Source organism: Coptis chinensis, chromosome 9, assembly GCF_015680905.1.
Source record: "Coptis chinensis isolate HL-2020 chromosome 9, ASM1568090v1, whole genome shotgun sequence".
Taxonomy (NCBI): domain Eukaryota; kingdom Viridiplantae; phylum Streptophyta; class Magnoliopsida; order Ranunculales; family Ranunculaceae; genus Coptis; species Coptis chinensis.
The window spans coordinates 67,750,446-67,772,442 of NC_141464.1; the positions used below are offsets into that span (position 1 = coordinate 67,750,446).

Here is a 21,997-nt window from a genome sequence, read left to right on the forward strand (position 1 = left end):
AGATTGAGCTTAGACTGTGCAATAAGTTCTTGAATACTTTCAAACTTCTGATTTTTCTGTGATAGCAAAGTAATAGTATTCTCCAGGTTGGCAGGTGCAGCATAATTTCTCATAGGATTAGGCACTAACTCTCCACTTGTATTGGAATTTTGCTGAGAGTATAATTGTTGTTGAGGAACCAACTATGAAGCTTGACTTATTTGTAGAATATAACTTTGATCTTGAGAACCTAGGGGTCCAGCGTTCTGTCTCCAATAATTGCCTTGAAAGTTATTACCACTTTGGTTGGGCCTCTGAAATGAGTTCATATTGTACTCTCCAACTGATGCATGTTGATAGTAACCAGGACATTCTAGAGTTGTATGGGAAGTGTCCGAACAGACTTCGCAGTATCGACTAGCTTGCAAGACTGGGAGAGATTTAGCTTGAGACTTGTTGATCTTGGAGGGATTCATAGAGAACTAGTTGAATTTCTTACTTAGAGTTTCAATGCTGGTGGCCAAGCTGGCCAATGTAGACTTCAGTTCTTGATCTGTTTGTTCATGTTCTTGGTAACCAAATTGCTTTGGCTCCCCCTCCATTCTAGCGACATCATCGTTGCTAGTAGTCCATTGTTGTGTTTCTTCAGCTAAATTCTCGAGAAAGTTGTAAGCTTCCTCTCCATCCATTGATGTAAACTTGCCTTTGTGCATTGACTGTATCATCTGCTTGTTCATTATCAAGAGCCCTCGATAGAAAAAATGAGCTAGTGTGCTCTTGTCGTATCCATGATGTACGTGGACACAAGACTAGCATATTGTTGAATCGCTCCCAACTATAATGATATTCTTTAGTCGCCTTTCCTTTGAAATTGCTGATAGCTTGCTGCATGGCATCAGTCTTCTGGGGTGGGTAGAACTTGTTCATAAACTTCATTCCTAACTTCTCCCAGGAATCAATGGAATTAATCGGTTGAGCAGATAACCATTCAGATGCTTTACCTTCGAGTGAGAGTGAGAATAGAATGATCTTGATACTCTCATCCCTGATATTCTGGTTCTTGAAAGTTCTGAGGACTGGTAGAAACTTGTTCATGCGAACATAAGGCTGAACATTGTCTGAACATTGTCTGAACCGTTGAACTTTGGAAGCATAGAAATGATTGATGCTCTAAGCTCAAACTGGTTAGATTCTGTCTCTGGAAAAACAATATTGCTGGGTGGGTCTCCAATGATTGGCGAATAGAAATCGCTCAGCTTCTTTCTCTGTTGTGCTTGCGTGGGTGGGATAGCTTTAGGATTATTCAGGTCCACAACACCTCCATCATTGCATGCAGCCATTGTATCAATCTCGTCTAGTATTCTTGTGAGTCGGTTGTTGAACCTTGTCCACTGTTGTGTTCTTACCGGATGACAATATGGGCGACGGGGCATACACTAGAAAATGCTATGCGAAAAATGACGAACACTATTCTACTATGCTTGAATGCAATTAAACTAATATGTAACTATTCTAAATTATACTAATATGCAAAACTACTTTCCTTCAACTGGGTTGGGCTTTGCAGCTAGTATCTCGCCCGTTATCTAAAGCTGTCTCTTCTAGGGTTATGGTGAATCACTTGGAATGCTTAAGTACCACGGTCCACAGACGATAGTCCGTTTGTCAAGTGATAAACGGTAAAAATTGACTAGTCTTACTTACTCATAAACGGTGAAATTCAAACGCAAGTAAAACTAAACTTATTACGATGTTCAACTAGCAAAGATTGTTATACTCTCAATTCTATCGAAATAGAGTGGAGTAAAATATTTGTTCCACTCCTAGTTCTTTAGCATTCAAGTTTCCTACAATTGACGAGTCTATTCAAAGTCTAATGAGAGATTTACGAAGGGAATTTATACTACGATGTGAATTCAAATAACAAGATACGAATAATGAAATGACAGGATGCTATGGGTTTGAATCTAGATAAAGAATTAAAGGGAATTGAATCCACCTTAACTCGACTTAATCAACTAACAAAGATTCGTCGTGATCCAAATTGCAATGCTTCGCATATCAAAATGGTAATTCTAATCCCTAATTATACATGGCATCTCTACCAATTAATAACTAGCATGTGAGGTCGTCCACCCATTCTCATGGCGAATCAACGACCTTCTAGAGTGGAATAAACTCTCACGACGATTTCTAAGTTAACAAAGATCAAGCTTCATCAAGGCTTCTTCAACCCCTCTAATGGAGGTTTAGCCTTGATTCATCAAGCTATCATTTCCCATTGAATTAACACTAGACATAATATAAAGATTTGAACGTTACTAATTTTAACTAAACAATACTTCAAATCTAATTAATAACTACGAATTGAATAACAACAAGAATTGAAATTAGATCTACAAATTTAAATGACAAAATCAAAATGATTAAGAACTACTATTTTTATTTATCTAATCAATGAAGAATAATCATTCAAATAACTAATCTAAAACAATGTATGAAACTAATTAATTAATTAATTGAAATTTAAAAACTAGATCTACAAGCTATTCTAATGGCTACTTTTTATTCTAAACTATTTAACTATATTTTCCTAAGAGCTAAGTTTTGTTTTTATGTAAGGGAGGAGACCAGATCCACAATTTCATGCATGGGCTGAGGAGCCATGTTTTAGGCCAAAAAATCGATCCCAAAGCCCAATTTCTTCAGTCCACAGAGCCTGTTTCAGCTAGCTTTGACTTTAGTAGACTTTTTGTCTACTTTTGCTCCTCTGATTGGGTTAAGGCTTGAACCATTGGAAAGCTCTTTCCGAGCCGGTTGTTTTGACGTAAGGTAGGCCCAAATCCGAGGCATGAGTCCAAAGATATGGTCTTCAGAAGTTCTGCTGACTTGTGCACTATTTCTGCCCGTGTTGACTTTTCAACTTTTGACCGGGCTTTACAAAGGCTTTGTCTCCATGAATCTTGGCCTTTATCACAGAACTTTTTAGCAACCAACCCTTGCTCCTTTATCTTGCCAAAATGGCACATTTCTGCACATAATCGACTTTACTGCCTGAAATACATAAAAACACGTAATCAGCATTAACTCTTATTTATTACTCGCATAATTGGTCTAAAAGTATGATTGTTAAGGGGGTTAAAACTACAGTTTTGGGCTCTTATCAAATCAACCCCAAACAGCATTTTGCTTGTCCTCAAGCAAAGATGAGAATTAGAATAAGTGACTAAAAATGGAGTTCTAACTATTCTCGTTTCGCTGAGTGCGATTGCATTTACCATATGCAACAAAGCCTTAAACCACTAGGAATTCCCTAGTGGACGAGTTATAGCCTCGTGAGAGTTTTCCAGTGAAGGTACTCATAAACTTCATCTATACTACAACGACTAAGAAATAAAACTATTGTTTCCTTATTCATGCTCCAAATTATCTATACATCTCACTAGCAATGAATACAGAATCATCAAGTCGAAACCTAAGCTAATATATGCATAATAATCAATCGTCTACAATAAAGATATATACAATAAGTAATACTATGAAATGCACTAGCAGGTTCGTTTATGAAAACTCGGAACAGCATCCTTAAGTAGGTTCTCACATAAATGTCAAGACAAAAACCACTCTGATTTTTCCGCTCAAGTTTCGCTGCTCCAGTGTGCAGTGGGCACACTTTACCTTACAATCTCAATGACACACAAGGAAGCCGGAGTCGATCAAACACATCTGCCACTTACTATCACACTACCCTATTCCTAATTGAGCTAGAGGTCTTTATTAGGTGTTGCGGGGATTAGGAGATGGTTTAAGAAGGAAGGAAATGGATATTCAAAAAGAACAAGTCTGAGATAATAGAGTCTTCGTATTATGTAACTAGAGAAGACCTTGTTCCTTACTATTGTTTCTACACTTTGTTTCCATCCTTAGCCATATTTTTCTTTTTCTTTGGCTTTTGACTCATTTTATTCTATTTTTGGAGTTCTAACTCTTTATTTTCTTTTATTTGTTTTATTTATTTATTTATTTTTATTTGGATGGAAACTTTCTTTTCTTATTTGAAGCGACTAACAAATTCTTGATTTCAAAGGTCTTTCTCTTTTCTATTCTTCATCTCTATTCTTAGACTTATTCAAAGAATGGGTAGGTTGATTTTTTTTTTTTTTTTTTTATTTGTTTTGTAACAGGTTAAAGGATTTGCAGCTTATGAAAGGCTAAGGAAAGGCTCAGAGGGGCGACTAACGGAAAATAATTTCATAAGGGTTGAATTTCTGGCTATATCGATCCAAAGAGAGCCTAAATTCTCGCTTAGGAATGGGCAGCAACATGGATGGATGAGATGGAATGGGTTATTCAAATCACAAAAGGGAAGGGGTTTAAGTAAGATGCAATGAAGCTGGTGTGGAATGGGATGATATACTGGATTTGGAGGGAGCAAAATGGGAGAATTTTCGAGAACAAGAAGAACACAGAAGAATAGGTTGCGAACTTGATCTTTAATGATGCAAGAATTAAACTGCAGTCGCTAAGAGTAGCTATGGAGCCAGGAAGGGAGCTGGAATTTCTTAGCAGCACCTGGAGTGTGAGGATTGAAGAAAGGGAAACAGTGAAAAAGATATGCAAATGGGAGAAAACTGAAGCTGCTCTCCATATGTTAAACACCTATGGGACCTTACAAGGAGACTTGGGAGGATGGGCAGCAGTTATTCGAACAGACAAGGGAGAAGTTATCGCGGCAAGTAAAGGAAAGTCAGAACATCGCAGCATTGCCATGATCGAACTACAAGGATTGGAAAAAGGGCTGGAAATGACAAGGCAGCAAGGTATACAGCGAATTGAAGCAAGGACAGACTCAATGAATATCGTCTCATTCATAAACACAAAAAAGCAGTACCCATGGCACACAAGGAAGCTAATCCGGAGCATTGAAGAGCTGGTGAGACACTTGGAGCAGTTTAATATAACTCATGTGTATAGGGAAGCGAATAAATTGGCTGGTTGATAATATGTAAAACGCTAGTTTTACCAATGAATAAAGCTCGCGAGAACTCTAAACGCTAGTAAAACTAGAATATTACTTTTTTTTACTATTTGCTTTATCAAAGATTCTACTCTCAATCCTATTGAGATATAGTGGAGTAGATGATTCGTTCCACTCCTAATTCCTTAGCATGCGATGTTTCATAACCTAATCAGTCTTATCTAAAGTCTAATGAGAGTGAGAGATTTACGACTTATACTACGATGCAAATACGCATAACAAGATACTATAACTATAATTGATTCAACTTACGGAAATACTACGTTGATTCTATAATAAGGAATTAGGGGATTGATTCCACCTTAATTCAACTTAATTTACTAATCCATTTAATCGTCAGAATCCGAATTGAATCGCCCTTGAGAACAATTGGTTCCTCCTAATCCCTAATTATACATGGCATTCCTACCAATTTATAACTAGCATGTGAATGATCAAACCCATTCTCGTGGTGAACTAATCGTTTCTAGAGTAGAAAGGAAATTATGACTACTCTACGCTAATCGAAAATCAAGCTTTCATCAAGGCTTCTCAACCCCCTCTAATGGAGGTTTAGCCGAGAATCATTACGCTATCATTTCCATATGAAATTGAATACAACATAATATAAATATTCTAACTTTATGAAATTTAACTAAACAATAATCCAACCCAAAATCAATAACTACGAAATGAATAACAAACAATAAATGAAATTAGATCTAACAAATTTAAATGACAAAATCGAATTTGATCAATAATAAACTACTTTATTTATCTAATCAAGCAATAATAATATTTTAAAGGTTTAATCTAAAAACAAGGAATGAAATGAAACTAACTTAATTAAAAACAATTAAAACTATATCTAGAAGCTATTCTAATGGCTACTTTCTATCCTAAGCTACTAGATATCTTAAGAGTTAAGTCTTCTTTGTTGATAAGGAGGAAATCATATCCAAAAATCGTGCATGGGTTTGGAGCCATGTTTTGGGCCTAAAAATAAGGCCCAAAACCCAATTCTTTCAGTCTGGAAAGGGCTCTTCAGCTGGATTTGGCGTCAACAGACTCTTCATCCAGTTTTGCTCCTCTTATTGGATCAAGGCTTGGACCATTGGAAAGCACTTTCCGAGCCGGTCGTTTTGACATAAGGTAGACCCAATTCTGAGCTCTGAGTCCAAAGATACGCCTTCTAAGTTCTTACGACTTTTGTGTTGTTTACTCGCATTGACTTTGACTTTTCAGCTTTGACCGGGCTTTAGAAAGGCTTTTTCTCCTCGAATCTTGGCCTTTACTCATAGAACTTCTTAGCAACCAACCCTTGCTCCTTTATCTTGCAAAAGTGGCACGCTTACGCATTATAATTGACTTTTATTGCATGAAATACATAAAAACACGTGAATCGGTATTAACTCTTATTTATTACCGCGATAATTGGTCTAAAAGTATGATTATTAAGGGGTTAAAACTACAATTTTGGGCTCTTATCAAACCACCCCAAATAGCATTTTGCTTGTCCTCAAGCAAATATGAGAAATTAGAATAAGTGACCAAAATGGAGTTCTAACTACTCTCGTTTCAATCGAGTCGCGATTGCATTTACCATATCAACAAGGCCTTTAAACCACTAGGAATTCCCTAGTGGACGAAGTTATAGCCTCGTGAGAGTTTTCCGATGAAGGTACTCACAAACTTCATCTATACTACAACGACTAAGAAATAAAACTATTGTTTCCTTATTCATGCTCTAAATTAACTATACATCTCACTAGCAATGAATATAGAATAATCAAGTCGAAACCTAAGCTAATATATGCATAATAATCAATCATCTACAATAAACATATATACAATGAGTAATACTATAAAAAGCAATAGCAGGTCCATTTCTGAAAACTCGAAATAGCATCCTTAAGTAGGTCCTCACATAAATGTCAAGACAAAAACCACTCTGATTTTTCCGCTCAAGTTTCTCTACTCCAGTGTGCAGTGGGCATAGTTTACCTTACAACCTCAATGACACACAAGGAAGCCGGAGTTGATCAAACACATCTGCCACTTACTATCACACTAACATATTCCTAATTGAGCTAGAGATCTTTATTAGGTGTTGCGAGGTTTAGGAGATGGTTTAAGAAGGAAGGAAATGGATATTCAAAAAGAACAAGAATGAGATAATAGAGTCTTCGTATTATGTAACTAGAGAAAACCTTGTTCCTTACTTTCGCTTCTACGCTTTGTTTCCATCCTTAGCCATATTTTTCTTTTTCTTTGGCTTTTGACTCCCTTTTATTCTATGTTTCTAGTTTTTATTTTATTTCTATTTTTATTTTTATTTTTTTCTTTTCTTTGGATGGAAACTTCTTTTCCTTTTCTTTTCTGAAGTAGCTACTAATTTTTGTTTTACACAGGTTTTTCTCTTCTCTTTTCTTCATCTCTATTCTCATACTTATTCAAAGAATGGGTAGGCTGATTTCTTTTTATTTTTATTTGTTTTTGTAACAGGTTAAAGGATTTGCGGTTTAGGAAAGGTTAAGGAAAGGCTCAGAGGGGCGACTAGCGGAAAATAATTTCATAAGGGTTGAATTTCTGGCTATATCGATCCAAAGCGGGCCTAAATTCTCGCTTAGGATATGGTATAGTGATCAAGCAAGTGGACGTGTGATTTCTCTATTCGGATTTTACTTCTCCCTTGTGTCATGTCTCTAATGCTTCACTCATATAAGGCTTTTAGGTTATATTCTCACAGGATTTGTAGAATAAGTACTCTAGCCTAGATTTCAGAAACTTACTGCTAACAATCATAGATACTCATGTAATATATTTATAGATAGATGCAAAGATTATTACCTACATATTAACCTAAGTTTCTAAAAATTATTCTAATGCAAAAGCTACGTGAGACTTCTAGATTATTAAGAGCATAGAGAAAGAAAACAATACCAATATTCCTAAGTGTATAGCATAAACTTATTTATTTATATTTTTGAATTTTTGAAATTTTAACTAGAAAACAAGTGCATATTATACATATCTATATCCTAACAGATGCCTTAATTACACGTGTTTCTATGCCCACCCCCAAACAAGAAACATGCTTTGTCCTCAAAGTAAAAAAAGAGGGTAGGAAAAATACCATGGAAATACATGAAATTCTGGAACATCTGCAAAACAAGGTTAAAACATACTAATATAGGAAATAAAACTGACGCAACTCTATAGGAGTTCCACCCATTATGGGGTTAACAAGAATAAAATTGCTTGGGACATAAGCAGACACTAACTGGAATAAAAAACTGACCTTATCTCCCGCTTTTATTCTTCATCCTCCTCATCCTCTTCTTCTATAAAGAAGTGAGGTTCCTTCGCGTCCTGCCATGCCATGATAACTTGCCAGGCTTCCCGCCATTTATCATCTATTATTGCTAACCTATTAAGTGCCACTTAACCGACGGGGGTGTAGTGTGCAACCTGATGAGGTTGTATCCTCCACCCTTGCCAAGTCATTGCACGGAAAGATCGAATAATACTATTGGTGGGTCGCACAGTGTCGACCGTAATCCAATCCGTGAAACGTGTACAAAAAATAGGGAAGAAACATAACATAATACGGGAAATTAGAACAGGCATAAGAAGGTACTTATGCCTCATGCTATGGGCTCGTGCTAAACTAGACATAAAGGTTCTGGGAAGGTCATAGAACATACGTCCCGTGGCTAAAGCAAGGAAGACGCTGCAAGTGGCATCATTCACAAAAGAAAAACGCCATTCCCCTAAAATGTTTAGCATGATCCAAAACATAACAGTTCCTATGTTCATGGACAAGCTACCAAAGGCGACATTATATTTCCCTTGGTCCTTGATACGGAAAATGCCTACCCCATACGACTCATGCAAAAACTCATAAGTGTAGACATACATATTATCTACCCAATAGCACCATGGGTCTTGTATTTCAGCGGGCATAGCAAGTCCAAGAACAAATGCTAGCAAGAACCTGGTAATTTCCATTGGTTCATCATTAATGTTGATGGAGAACACTTGTTCTCCATCCGGTCACTCAAAGAAAATGCAGTTATCGTAAAAATAAAATGTAAGTGCTGTAGAATAATGTTCATAAGGTCTTACCATTAGCGGTTCCCAGCCTACGTGTGTGATCACCTCGTGAAACCAAGCTCCATAAGTGGTGCTTTGGAACAAATCTTCGAAAGACTGTTCCGGTATTATCGTTGGAGATGTCATCTCAAAACTACACTTTGGAACAGCTGCAAATGATCCGGGAACAACCCGCAGAAAAACTGGAAATTTTTGTGTCTGAGGTCAGGGCGCAGGTACGCTCTGATGATTTTTGAGTTACAGTACTCTAAGAGCAGATGCACTTTGTCCAGGGCAGTGCCTCGACTAGAATTTCTCGACAAGCTTAAAGCGAAAAGGCTCCGAAGTTGTTGTGAAAATGGTGTAGAACAAATGGGAACGAGGGAGTGAAAGGTGAGAGATGGAAGTGAGTTGTAGTGTGGGTTGTGAGTGTAGAATGAATGAAGTTTTTATAGGTTTTAAATTGTTAAACCGAATCGGGAAGTTGCCAAAAAGCTTTAAGGCAATTCTCCGAGAATAATAAAATTTCCAAACTCGAAAACGGAAACAAATCATATTCTTGATTCTAAAACAACCCTAATATCTTTAGGTTGAATTTAGGATAGAAACTGCCTAACTTCTCTAGATTTCATCCTATCCAATATCTATTCATAGATATGCCCATATCGGCAATATTTTCAACCCCTACTCCAAAACAACTTTTAAACTTGATGATCATATACAAATCATGGTAGAATAAATAATACCACCCCCAAACAATTTGGGAAGGTGGGATTGACAATAAAACACAACGCACAATTCGAAAAGATCACAATATATTAATATTGTCATTTAAACAACATTTCACTACGAAAGTCAAAATTAACTACGGAATTCAAAACTTTGCATTAAAAATAAATAACAACCATTAAAACTACAAATAAAATATCATCAACCTATACAATCCCTAAACACGTCGCTGCTTGTAGCGGATGGCACATGCTCAGGAGATGGCTCCTGAGCTCTCTATGGTTCATTGCCCTTCGTCTTTCGGCAACGACGCTCATGCCTCACAGCTGTATCCTCAGAAGGAGAACTCCCGTGGGGTGGGAAGCGTGCAAGCATATCGGCGTGGAATTGGCGCTGAGATTCCAACTCAGCCCTTATCTGTTCCCACCGCTCATCCTCGCGCTGGGTACGACTCTCGAAGTTATGATGCATAGTAGCCTGCCGAGTCCGGAGGTCTTCGCAAATAGTATTAAGGGAACGCATGCCACGATGAATCACAGCCATGCGTTCTGCATCTGACCTACACCTCTCCAAGGCATCGGCATCAAAACATGCCATGTCATCCTCATTCTCCGAGTCATTCTCATTCTCCGAGTCATTCTCATCGACTACCCTATCCTCAGGCAACCTCCAAACTCGTTGGATACACTCTGTATAAATACGAGGATTTTGGTGTTGGTTCAGGCAAATCCTATCAGACGTCGGAGTCGCATTGAAGGTCATCATGATCTTTGTTATCAAAATAGGGAGAGGTGCAATACTCTTTCCAACTCCCCTAATCATGTTACCCAAAAACTCCAAAATACATAACTCATACTTCTGCTCCTGGAGTATCCATAGAACGTGGAGGCAGTTCAGACCGATGTCGCTGACTTTCTCCTTCCCTATGACATTCCTACCAATCCACTGAGCTACAGCCAGCTGGTTGGTTCTGAGGGACGACTGGCGAACACAATGCGAGCTCTCATTGTAGTTCCCTTCGAAAATAATCGCGTTCATCAACGGCTCGACCCCAGTAAATTGGGAATCCTATAATGTGGCATCAAGATGGCGTCTAGGCGGAATGCCCAAAATCTCGGCCAACAACTCAGTAGATACCTCTCTCCTCCTCCCATCAACCTGAACAAAAATTCTCCTCCCATCCAACTCTCTCGTGTTGTAAAACTGTCGGACCAAATCTTCGTGGTAAAAGTCGTCAGTCGAGTACCACAAACTATTCCAGTCTCTAGTAACCATCTCGTCACCGTAAAACGGCACGAAGTGGTCGGCAGTAAATGCGTGCTCCGACAAAATTCGACGTCGTTGAGCCATTGGAGTTTTGATCTGATTTGAGGTTTGATAGAAGGTGTAGGAAGCAATTAGAAACGACCTCACTAGGGAAAAGATTGTGGTGGCGCGGTGGTGGTGCGGCAGCTCCAATTTTTTTTAATTTTTAGTGATTTCCGGTTGTTTAAATTGGTGGAGGTGGAGGTGGTGGTGGTGGTAGGTAGGAGAAGATTTGGGGTGGGTTTGAACTTTGGCGTGGGTGTATTGGTTTTCTCTTTTTTTGTTAGGGTTTAAAGCTTTGTTTTTGTTAATGGCGGTTTGAAGGTGAAGATCGTGAACTGATGGTTTGAAGGTAAGGCGCAGGTGCGCGGCAGGTGCGCGCGAGTTTGGGCCCAAGCCCAATATGATTTTTCGATTTTTGTCGAGTTTTAGAGCAACTTCAAACTAAATTTGCCGCTTCGTTACCAGTCCGATTTTTGCGAATGAGATATGGAAATGATCAGGAGAGAATTTCCAATCCAATGATCCATAAAACACTCTATTCCGACCATGGGTGACATATAAGAAAATGGAGAATGCCTCGAAGTGCGTGTATGACGTAAGTTATGCGAACTAATGAAATCTAAATTCATAGATTATGTCAACCCAAATCGGAATACGATTTACCGGCCCAAACAACACAAATATAAAGTTGAACAATCCAGGACGGAAACACGAACACCCCACCCCCAAACAAATTTGTTACAATAGGTTTAGAAAATTTGTTTTACAGTGGGTCTTTTAACGTCGGATTCCCGAGACTTCCTAGATTATTATGTTTATGATTTAATATTTTTTAAAATTTTCTTTTTATACATACGGATTAATATAATGAAAAACAATAAGCAATAAAGACATAATTCACACCATAGAGAAACATGACTCACAAACTGAGAAAACATGTGCGAGCGGAAACCGTGAATTATGTTAAACGTGGACTTAGGATCCGGAACTTACAGCCACACACTCCATAGGGAGGGCCCGGTTACCTAAATGGTGCGCTTACCAATATATGGAAGTTAAAGGAAGTACCTCAAACAATAAAATGAGTCGTTTATAGTCAGATACTCAAGACTTTATCTAAAACACATGTATGAACATGCAGTTTATCATATATCAACAACCAAAATAGTTGTGGATCGTTCCATAAATAAATATCACAAAAAACATACCCAAACACAATCGAGCACCAAGATTTCCTACGACGCAACTTAGTGAAATGAAAGCGAAGTCGAATAGACCTATAACATACTCGAGTATGCACCTTCTTCTTCATCTTTGAGTGAGAGGGTGTCCTAGTGAATGAGTGTGAAAAATTGAATGGTTGTGGAAGATATGGTGGATATGAATAAGTTTTAAAAGGAAAGAGTGGAAAAAATAAAAATGTGGGTTTAGCACAAGACTCATTCGTGGTGTAGGTAGGAACTGTCTCAATTCTAAAAATGAAAGTGTCAAGTGCCTTTCCATTGGGCATTATTTCTGTTTTAGGAGAATTTAGAAATTCATGAAGCACAGGAGAAACAATAGGGTCCAGTGCAAACTCTAGGTTCCTTTGAAAAGGTGGAGGGTGGGGAATATTGGTGATGGAAGGTGAATGATATGATGTGGGTGAATGGTTCTCAACTAGAGCTCTCAAGTCCATATCATCAGAAGTCTTGATATATGCAAGACATTCCTCAATAGATGGGTCAAAAGGATCACTGGGGTAGAGATTAAAAAATTCATCTTCCATCATAGCGTCAAGGGATGAATGGTTGTTGACACTGGGGGACTCGCGAAGTGGTAAAGAAGAGGTGCAAAAGAGTTGAAGGAAATCTTTTTCGATTTCGTCTACTACCAGGGAGTCATTGTTAAAGTCAAAATTTCTGAAGGAAAGAATTTTGTGCATCGGATCCTCAGGAAACATGTTTTTGAAATAATCTTGAGCTAAGCTCTCGATCATGCTAATCTCTCCATCGACAGTCATATCTGGAAACTGCTCTGTCGGTTTAAAAACATTTAATTCAACAGAAAGATGGTCAAAAGACATGAACATCGAACCATCGCGGCAGTTTATGAGCGTGTTGGCAGTAGCCAAGAAGGGACGCCCTAAAATGATAGGTACAGAGTCGTTAGTGACTTACATTCGGTCGGGATAACGAAGTCGGCTGGGTAGTAAAAATTTTGGACTTTAACCAGCACGTTTTCAACCACACCCTTAGGATACTTAATAGACCGATCAGCTAATTGCAACGTCAGTTTAGTGGGTTGCATCTCTTGTAGACCTATTTGTTTGTATAGATAATATGGGAGTAAGTTAACACTCGCCCCCAGGTCTAATAAAGCGGTCGTTATGTGAGAATCTCCTAAGGTGCATTATAAAGATGGGATCTAACCGTCCTTGTACTTAACAATTCCATTATGTTCAGATAGAGTTGGGAATTGTTCAGTTAAAAAGGCGTCTCTTGGTATATTGGTCTTACGCCTAGTAGTACGTAACTCCTTAAGAAACTTTGCATGGTGTGGTAGCTTTTTAATAGCTTCGAGAAAAGGAAGGTTTATCGTCAGATTTTTAAAAACATCCCTAATCTCCTCATAATTTGTATCCTTGGTCAACATAGCTAATCTCTGGGGAAACGGTGGTTTCTCTCTATATTTTGCATATGGAATAACAGGATGGTTCACCTTGGCTTTATGTTTCTTTGGTTGTGGTTTAACTGGTACCTCTACCGAGGTAGGATCTTCAGTTACTACTTCAGTATTTAGTAAAATATCTTGTGTAGGGACTACTAGTGGGGTAACTACAGGCATAGTTACTTTGTTATCAACCACTCTACCTGAACGGAGAGTGGTGATGCCATTTAGCTCACCTACGTTTTCATTTTCCGTACTAGTATTACCATTTACCTCACAGGCTGTGTTTGTTGTTTTAGGATTTGGTATCGCTTGACCTGGAAACACACCTTTGGGTTGGTGTCACACCCCGAATTTCAACAGAATTTGGAAAAACATTATTTGTTCCCGACTCTTTGATCTCCGAGGTGTGACGCACTCTCCACTTTCAAAAACCCATAAACAGTTTAAATATGCGGATAATTAAAAACCAATAAAAAATTTTAACTTAAACAAAAGTCCTCTTCATTACAAAAATTCACAAATAAAGATTAGGTTACAAATCTCTTTTCAATAACTCTTTAATTAAATTTACAAATGAAAATACAAAAACATTGTCTAGACTGAAAATCTATATCACTTCAAGGGAAAACAAAACATATCCTGAGATACAATGCTAACGCAACCCACAAGCAGCAACCAACCTTCTTCAACACTAAACCTGTCAAGACTTATCAACTATGTTCATTTAATGAACACACCCGATAAGCAAACATGCAAATCGGGTCAGCATTATAAAAATGCTGGTGTGAGTAGCTCTACAATACAATATATACTTACACAAATATATACACAATCCATACGGCAGTTAGTTCCTCCACTGAGGCACCTTAACTTTCAACGACTAATACAACATCCTTAAGTACAATAATTAAGGCAGGTAGTTCCTCCACTGAGGCGCCTTAACTTCCCACTAACCACACAACAAACTATACGCAGAATAAATAAGGCATGTAGTTCCTCCATCGAGGCGCCTTAGGTTCGAACTAAACAAATATTCAACCAAGCATATTATATACGTACCGCATTTCATGCTCAATTACAGAGTGGGTCGTCTCTGCACGAGTAATTAGTTTGACCCACCTTTCTGCAAAACCATAACAATCATCTATCTAAAGGTATATCATTAACTACATATTACCATAATTAGATTATTTCATGCTTTCTTTGCATGTCCCTAAAATCACGTCGTATCTATGTCTTACCTAGTTTCCCTGGCTACCACAATCGCTTTCCAACGCCGAACATGTACATCCACATGCCTCCCCTTACATAATGTACCACTCCATACGTAACTACCCTGAGCGGGATGCCGCACACCAGGTAACCCTCACACGGAAGCCATATATGTAAGTACTGCCACTATTCGGCATAAAATATCGCGCGTCTCGTTCTATTTTGCGAACGGAATAATCAAGCCACCATTCGGCTACGCCAGAAAGGCCATTCAGCTTTACTGAAACGCCAGAAGGGCCAATCACATTACTTACGCCAGAAGGGCCAATCAAATTGCACACGCCCACACAGGGCAAATCACATGAGTTGTGGTAGCTAGGTTCTAGGATTTTCGTTACGTAATTTATTCAAGTGTCATACATTTATGACTCATAATAATTCCACTATATCACGTGTAGGTCAATTGCCTTATTGCACTAAGCCACAATATTTTGAAATATCTCAATTATATCTCATAACCACTTTCATTCTTTCACGTGTCAATATATTATTGCACTACGCCACACTCCCGTGGGAACTATCCACAAATACTCTACTACCTCCTAGTAGCATCTCACAGATAAAATAATGGAGCGTTTATACATTTATTTCTCCAAAACTATTGCATTTAATATATATATCCCAACATATTATATCATGTCACAATTGCTTCAAACGTATCGCATACATTTTTATTATAGCGTTTTAGGAATATAATGTCTCATAACATTTCAATATCGTCACGTGTCAAAAATACACAACATCAATGTCAAATCTTTCTTAGATAATGACTAACCGATTGTGCAGGCTTCCACAACATTTTAGCATTTGATTTGTCCATACAATTTAATATATAAAAACGTAACATAATTAAACAGTCAACAGTCCACAATCAAAGTCCATGAATCTAAGTCCGTATATAATTTAATACTCATAAAAACATATATATCAAATTTTTATTATCAGAATTCCCCTCTAGTTACGTGCCAATATTTATATACTTTTCATACTACTTACTAGGGGTGGGAATTTGGCCCTAACGACCCTAACCTGGCCCTGACTGACCCGACCCTAAGCCCTATAAAGCCCTCACAACAAAAGCCCTTACAGAGTTTAGGACAGGGCCGACCCGACCCTAATGCCTTCTAGGGCGTATTAGGGCTAAGGTTCAAACATAGGCCCGACCCTAATTCAGCCCTAACCAAGCCCTAGTTATAGTTTCACATTTTCACTATAAATATACGTACCATAATTGTCCAACTCTTTGTTAAATATTTTCAATTAAAATAACATTGTCCTTTGTAATTTATCACTTACACCCAAGGGTACTTTCAATAACTTGTCTTACATAACAAAAACTTGTCAACGTATCTAGCAGCCATGAAGAACAATGAGCACTAGCCTAATAAAAAATAAGACTTTATTCCTTTGATCATCAAATCAAAGTCTAAAACTTATTATTCTCAATTTATTTTCCCACTTACTTCTTATAAATTATATTTTTATTCACATCCAAGCCAAGTCTAGAACTAAAGATTTCCGTCCACACCATTAAAGTGAAATACAAAGCAGACATTTGTAACACAGAAGCCAAAAAACAACCTTTGTCTGAAAAATGGTATTTGTAAAAAGAAGAAAATATATAGGCCCGGCCCTAAAACCCGACCCTAAAACCTTTAAAGAGGGCTTAGGGTAGGGTCAGGGCTTGAGATTTAGACTTGTGACCGCCCGACCGAATTCTATCTTTGACTTTTTAGGTCGGGCCGATTCCACTTTAATTTCTTAAGGGCTTTTAAATGTTTAGGGCCGGGCTAGCCCGACCCGGCCCATTGCCCACCCCTACTACTTACGTCAAATCTTAATTAGATAATGACAAACAAAGTTATACAATCTTCGATAATATTTTATTACTATATTTGTCTATATAATCAAATATGTGAAAATTTAGAGAAAGTCAACATTCCACAGTCAACTGTCAACAGTCAACGGTCAAAATCAACGGTCAACGGTCAAGGTCAAAGTCAACCGTCAATGGTCAACGGTCAATGGTCAACACATCATGGTCAAGGTCAAAGTCAACATGTCATGGTCAAAGTCAAAACCAACATGTCATGGTCAAAGTCAAAGTCAAACTGTCGTTTCCCTGTCCAACAGGTTCAAGGTCATAGCCATGGTTCATGGCTAAGGTCAATGTGCATGGCTTATGGGCTCATGACTAAGGTAATGATTTGGACCCAACTGGCCAACCCCAAACCTTAGAACCCGAAAGTCTAAAACCAACTTATTTATTCCACCTGACCCAATTGGGGACATAAGGACCAGCCTACATAAATTAGAAACCGGCCCAAAGAAAACTAATTGGAAAAGGCCCAAACAAAACAAATGAAACTGGCCCATAGAACTTAATCTAGAACTGGCCCAAACAAAACTTAATTAAACTGGTCCAAAATACAAAACAAATAGAAAAGGGCCCAAACAAAACACTCTAAACTAGCTAAGGTCCAACCACTTAAATTAGATTTCGGCCCAGCAAGAAATAGAACCGGCCCAACATAAATATAAAGTTTTGGCCCAACCAATTTAAACTTGCTAAGGCCCAAGCCCAACCCGAAATTACTGTTCATCTTCTCCAATTCTCTCCCTCCAGCACCAAATCGACCACCGTCGACCTCCACTCGACCACCCAATACAACCCCGCGGTTTCCCTCCTCATCACCAACCAAACAACATTAATACACACCAAAACAAGATTCATTACCTCGTTTCCCTTTCATCAAAACTAGATCTGAAAATGTCGACCTCCATTAAAGCTTGTTTCAAGCTTCCAACAGCCCCTATTCAACCGCCCTCACCCACTCAAACACACCCCCTTCAACCCATTATCAACCAGCCAACCAACAATCAAAAAGTTTAAAATAACAACCACCACAATAGTATTTAAGTTGTACAAGACGTCTGGGCTCGTGCCGCCATTGACACACCTTCAAGTGTTAACAACCTCACCCAAACAACAATAATACAACATCAACCTGTAACCCCCGACATCAATCCACAAATTTCCAAGCCACATTCCAAGCCACAGTAAAGAAAAATGAGTTCAAACAGAGAAACAAAGAAAAGTGACGATTTCTATATATTGGGCTTTAACTGCCCTTAACCAGCCATAAAGCGCGTCGACCGCTAATTCTGAGTTTTCACTAGAGTTTTTAACAACCCGACGAACACGACGCCGAATAAAACAAGATAACGAGTAGTATATATAAAAACAGAAACCTATACACCGATATACGAAAACTATAACTTTTGGTGAAATAGCAAAAATAGCTACTCACCTGTATTAGAACTCGACGAATCCTCCTAGTCCGAATCGTCGCACTCCAACGCTCGAGCAAACAAGTTTCTAGCTCTGCCTCCATTTTTATTATTATTTTTCTAAGAACCCTATTCTCCAGAACAATACGAATATATACTTGGGTTTGAAACCCAAGCCCAACATAGACTCGGGCCCAGAAACCAGGCCCACGTATTTCAAATCCAATCCAACCAATTTTAAATAAATAAATAAATAAATTAATATATATTTTAACTACGGGCGTTATAGTTGGGCTTTATCTTGGGCTAACTGTTGGCTTAAATTAATAATGGATTGTAAAAGCTGTTCGTTAGATTGAGCCATGGTTTGGAAAAGTTGTTGGCTTACTTGTATGAAGGTGTCAAGACGATCCGGTTGTGTGGGTGTAGTAGTCACGGGTGGTGTGACTGGAACTATCGCACGTTGATTATTAACAGGTGGGTTGTGATAGTTATTATTTACCGGAACGATGCCTCTATTAACATTATAATTATTATTGTTATAATTATTATAATGACCTTGTCCTTGTCTCTGTGGAGCTTGGTTTTAATAAGGCGCTGGCCTAACATTTTGATTATTATACCCTGGAGGTGTGGCTTGTTGATTATTTCTCTAACCGAAGTTGGGATTTTGCCTCCAAGGGGCGTTAGGTTCGCTATTAATGGAACAAGCATGTTCATAGGCTAGAGGACAGTAGGAGTCGGGATGCTTAGGACTCCAACAAAAATTACATGGGTTGGAATTTACATTCATGACGGGGATATGCTTTTGTTGTACAGAAATAGCCTCTACCTTTTTAGTGAGAGATTCGATTAGAGTTTTAAGCTCAGGATCGTGTTTCATCTCAAGCATACCGGCGGCCTTAACTGTATTAGAAGAACTAGCGGAGCGGGGGATATCGTCACTACCCCCCCCCAGTTATTATTACGCTTAGTTTGATCTTCTAAAAATTTATAAGCCTCCGAGGCTCCTTTACTTAGGAAACTACCCCCATTCATAATATCAAGGACTTCTTTATGGTGGTGTAGAAGTACTTTGAAAAAGGCACGAACTAACGTGTCTTTTGCTAGGTTATGGTGTGGACACTCTATAAGAAGATCAGTGAAACGGTTCCAAGCCTCTGAAAATGATTCATGAGGATTCTGTCGAAAAAAATAAATCTTGGAAAGCATTTCATCTCAATGTTTTTCAGGGTAAAAATGTTCCATAAATAGTTGAACAAGTTTAACCCACGAAGTCCACGAAATTAGGGCGCCAGGCGGTTAACCAAGACGCCGCCTTATCGGCTAAAGTGAAGGGAAATACCCTGAGTTTAATTTGTTCAGCACCCACCGTAGGATGGTGGAATGTTGTAAGAACTTGTTCAATCCTACGCATGTGCTGATAAGGTTTTTCATGGTCTAGACCATGAGAAACGGGCAACAAATTAAATATATTTGGGGGGATTCGGAAATCCTCCACTGGGTCTGCAAGAACGATGCAAGATTTAGGGCTATCGCTCAAGGCTTTATAAAAGTCAGAGAGAGGAGTCTCTCCTTCTTCGGGCATTATGTCAGGTAGAGTATGTGGTATATTAGCTAGAGGTGTAGTGATTGGTATACTAGATAGACGTGTTTGTTGACGTTGACGGTTAATTACGTTTGGTGTTTTTCTTCGACCAGACCTTAATCTCATGCAAGTCTAAGTCTAAACACGACAACACTCCAAACAATCTTGATATATTAGTATAAACCTCTAACTGGAGATGCGAGGTGTGGAAGAAAAGAGTACCTGAATGCCTCCTTGCTTCGCTTACGAATAGCGTCTTGTTTACGCGTGCTCAGTGTGTATAACAAGTTAGAACACTGAAAACTTGAAGAAATGGAAAATTTGAACCAAAACTGAGGAAATCGGGCAATTTCAGCAGAGGGCGCAGGTGCGCTCAGGACAAACTCGGAGTTCCAGGCTTTTCGGCGCAGGTGGCGCTCGTTTTGGGTGCATGTGGCACTCGTTTTGGGCACAGGTGCGCTCAGGACTTGTCAGATGTCCAGTGTTTTGAGCGCAGGTGGCACTCTGTTTGGGCGCAGGTGCGCTCAGTACAGAAATGGATTTCCAGGCGTTTGAGCGCAGGTGCGCTCTGTGTATTTTCGCGAGGAAAATTTAAGTGCTAAAACGGACAACCACAGTATGAATCAAACAAGGGTGGGTGGGTATAATGGGACTTAAAAATGACTAATTATACTATGAAACCAATGCTAAAGGGAACTAAGATGGCAGCAGCGCCATTTGATAGTTTTTAAAACGCTAGTTTTACCAATGAATAAAGCTCGCGAGAACTCTAAACGCTAGTAAAACTAGAATATTACTTTTTTTTACTATTTGCTTTATCAAAGATTCTACTCTCAATCCTATTGAGATATAGTGGAGTAGATGATTCGTTCCACTCCTAATTCCTTAGCATGCAATGTTTCATAACCTAATCAGTCTTATCTAAAGTCTAATGAGAGTGAGAGATTTACGACTTATACTACGATGCAAATACGCATAACAAGATACTAACTATAATTGATTCAACTTACGGAAATACTACGTTGATTCTATAATAAGGAATTAGGGGGGGGGGATTGATTCCACCTTAATTCAACTTAATTTACTAACGACGAATCGTCGTAATCCGAAATTGAACTGCTTCGCAGAACAATTGGTTCCTCCTAATCCCTAATTATACATTGCATTCCTACCAATTCATAACTAGCATGTGAACGATCAAACCCATTCTCATGGTGAACTAATCGTTTCTAGAGTGGAAAGGAAATTACGACTACTCTACGCTAATCGAAAATCAAGCTTTCATCAAGGCTTCTCAACCCCCTCTAATGGAGGTTTAGCCGAGAATCATTACGCTATCATTTCCATATGAAATTGAATACAACATAATATAAAGATTCTAACTTTATGAAATTTAACTAAACAATAATCCAACCCAAAATCAATAACTACGAAATGAATAACAAACAATAAATGAAATTAGATCTAACAAATATAAATGACAAAATCGAATTTGATTAATAATAAACTACTTTATTTATCTAATCAAGCAATAATAATATTTTAAAGGTTTAATCTAAAAACAAGGAATGAAATGAAACTAACTTAATTAAAAACAATTAAAACTAGATCTAGAAGCTATTCTAATGGCTACTTTCTATCCTAAGCTACTAGATATCTTAAGAGTTAAGTCTTCTTTGTTGATAAGGAGGAAATCAGATCCAAAAATTGTGCATGGGCTTGGAGCCATATTTTGGGCCTGAAAATCGGGCCCAAAACCCAATTCTTTCAGTCCGGAAAGGGCTCTTCAGCTGGATTTGGCGTCAACAGACTCTTCGTCCACTTCTGCTCCTCTGATTGGATCAAGGCTTGGACCATTGGAAAGCTCTTTCCGAGCTGGTCGTTTTGACATAAGGTAGACCCAATTCTGAGGTCTGAGTCCAAAGATACGGCCTTCGAAAGTTCTGCTAACTTTGTGTACTGTTTCTGCCCGCGTTGACTTTGACTTTTCAGCTTTGACCGGGCTTTAGAAAGGCTTTTTCTCCTCGAATCTTGGCCTTTACTCATAGAACTTCTTAGCAACCAAC

At 38.4% G+C, this 21,997-nt stretch overlaps 1 protein-coding gene and 1 non-coding gene across 2 annotated transcripts; both read left to right on the forward strand.

Moving 5' to 3' along the window:
* Positions 1-4,513: 4,513 nt before the first annotated feature.
* Positions 4,514-4,978, forward strand: LOC147477554 (uncharacterized). The gene has a single exon (XM_086586037.1). The coding sequence runs from the start codon at positions 4,514-4,516 to the stop codon at positions 4,976-4,978; it is 465 nt and encodes a 154-aa protein (XP_086442163.1).
* Positions 4,979-19,451: 14,473 nt separating this feature from the next.
* Positions 19,452-19,555, forward strand: LOC147477555 (small nucleolar RNA R71). Its single transcript, XR_015209981.1, has one exon. It is a non-coding gene; the product is annotated as a small nucleolar RNA R71 (small nucleolar RNA).
* Positions 19,556-21,997: the final 2,442 nt, after the last annotated feature.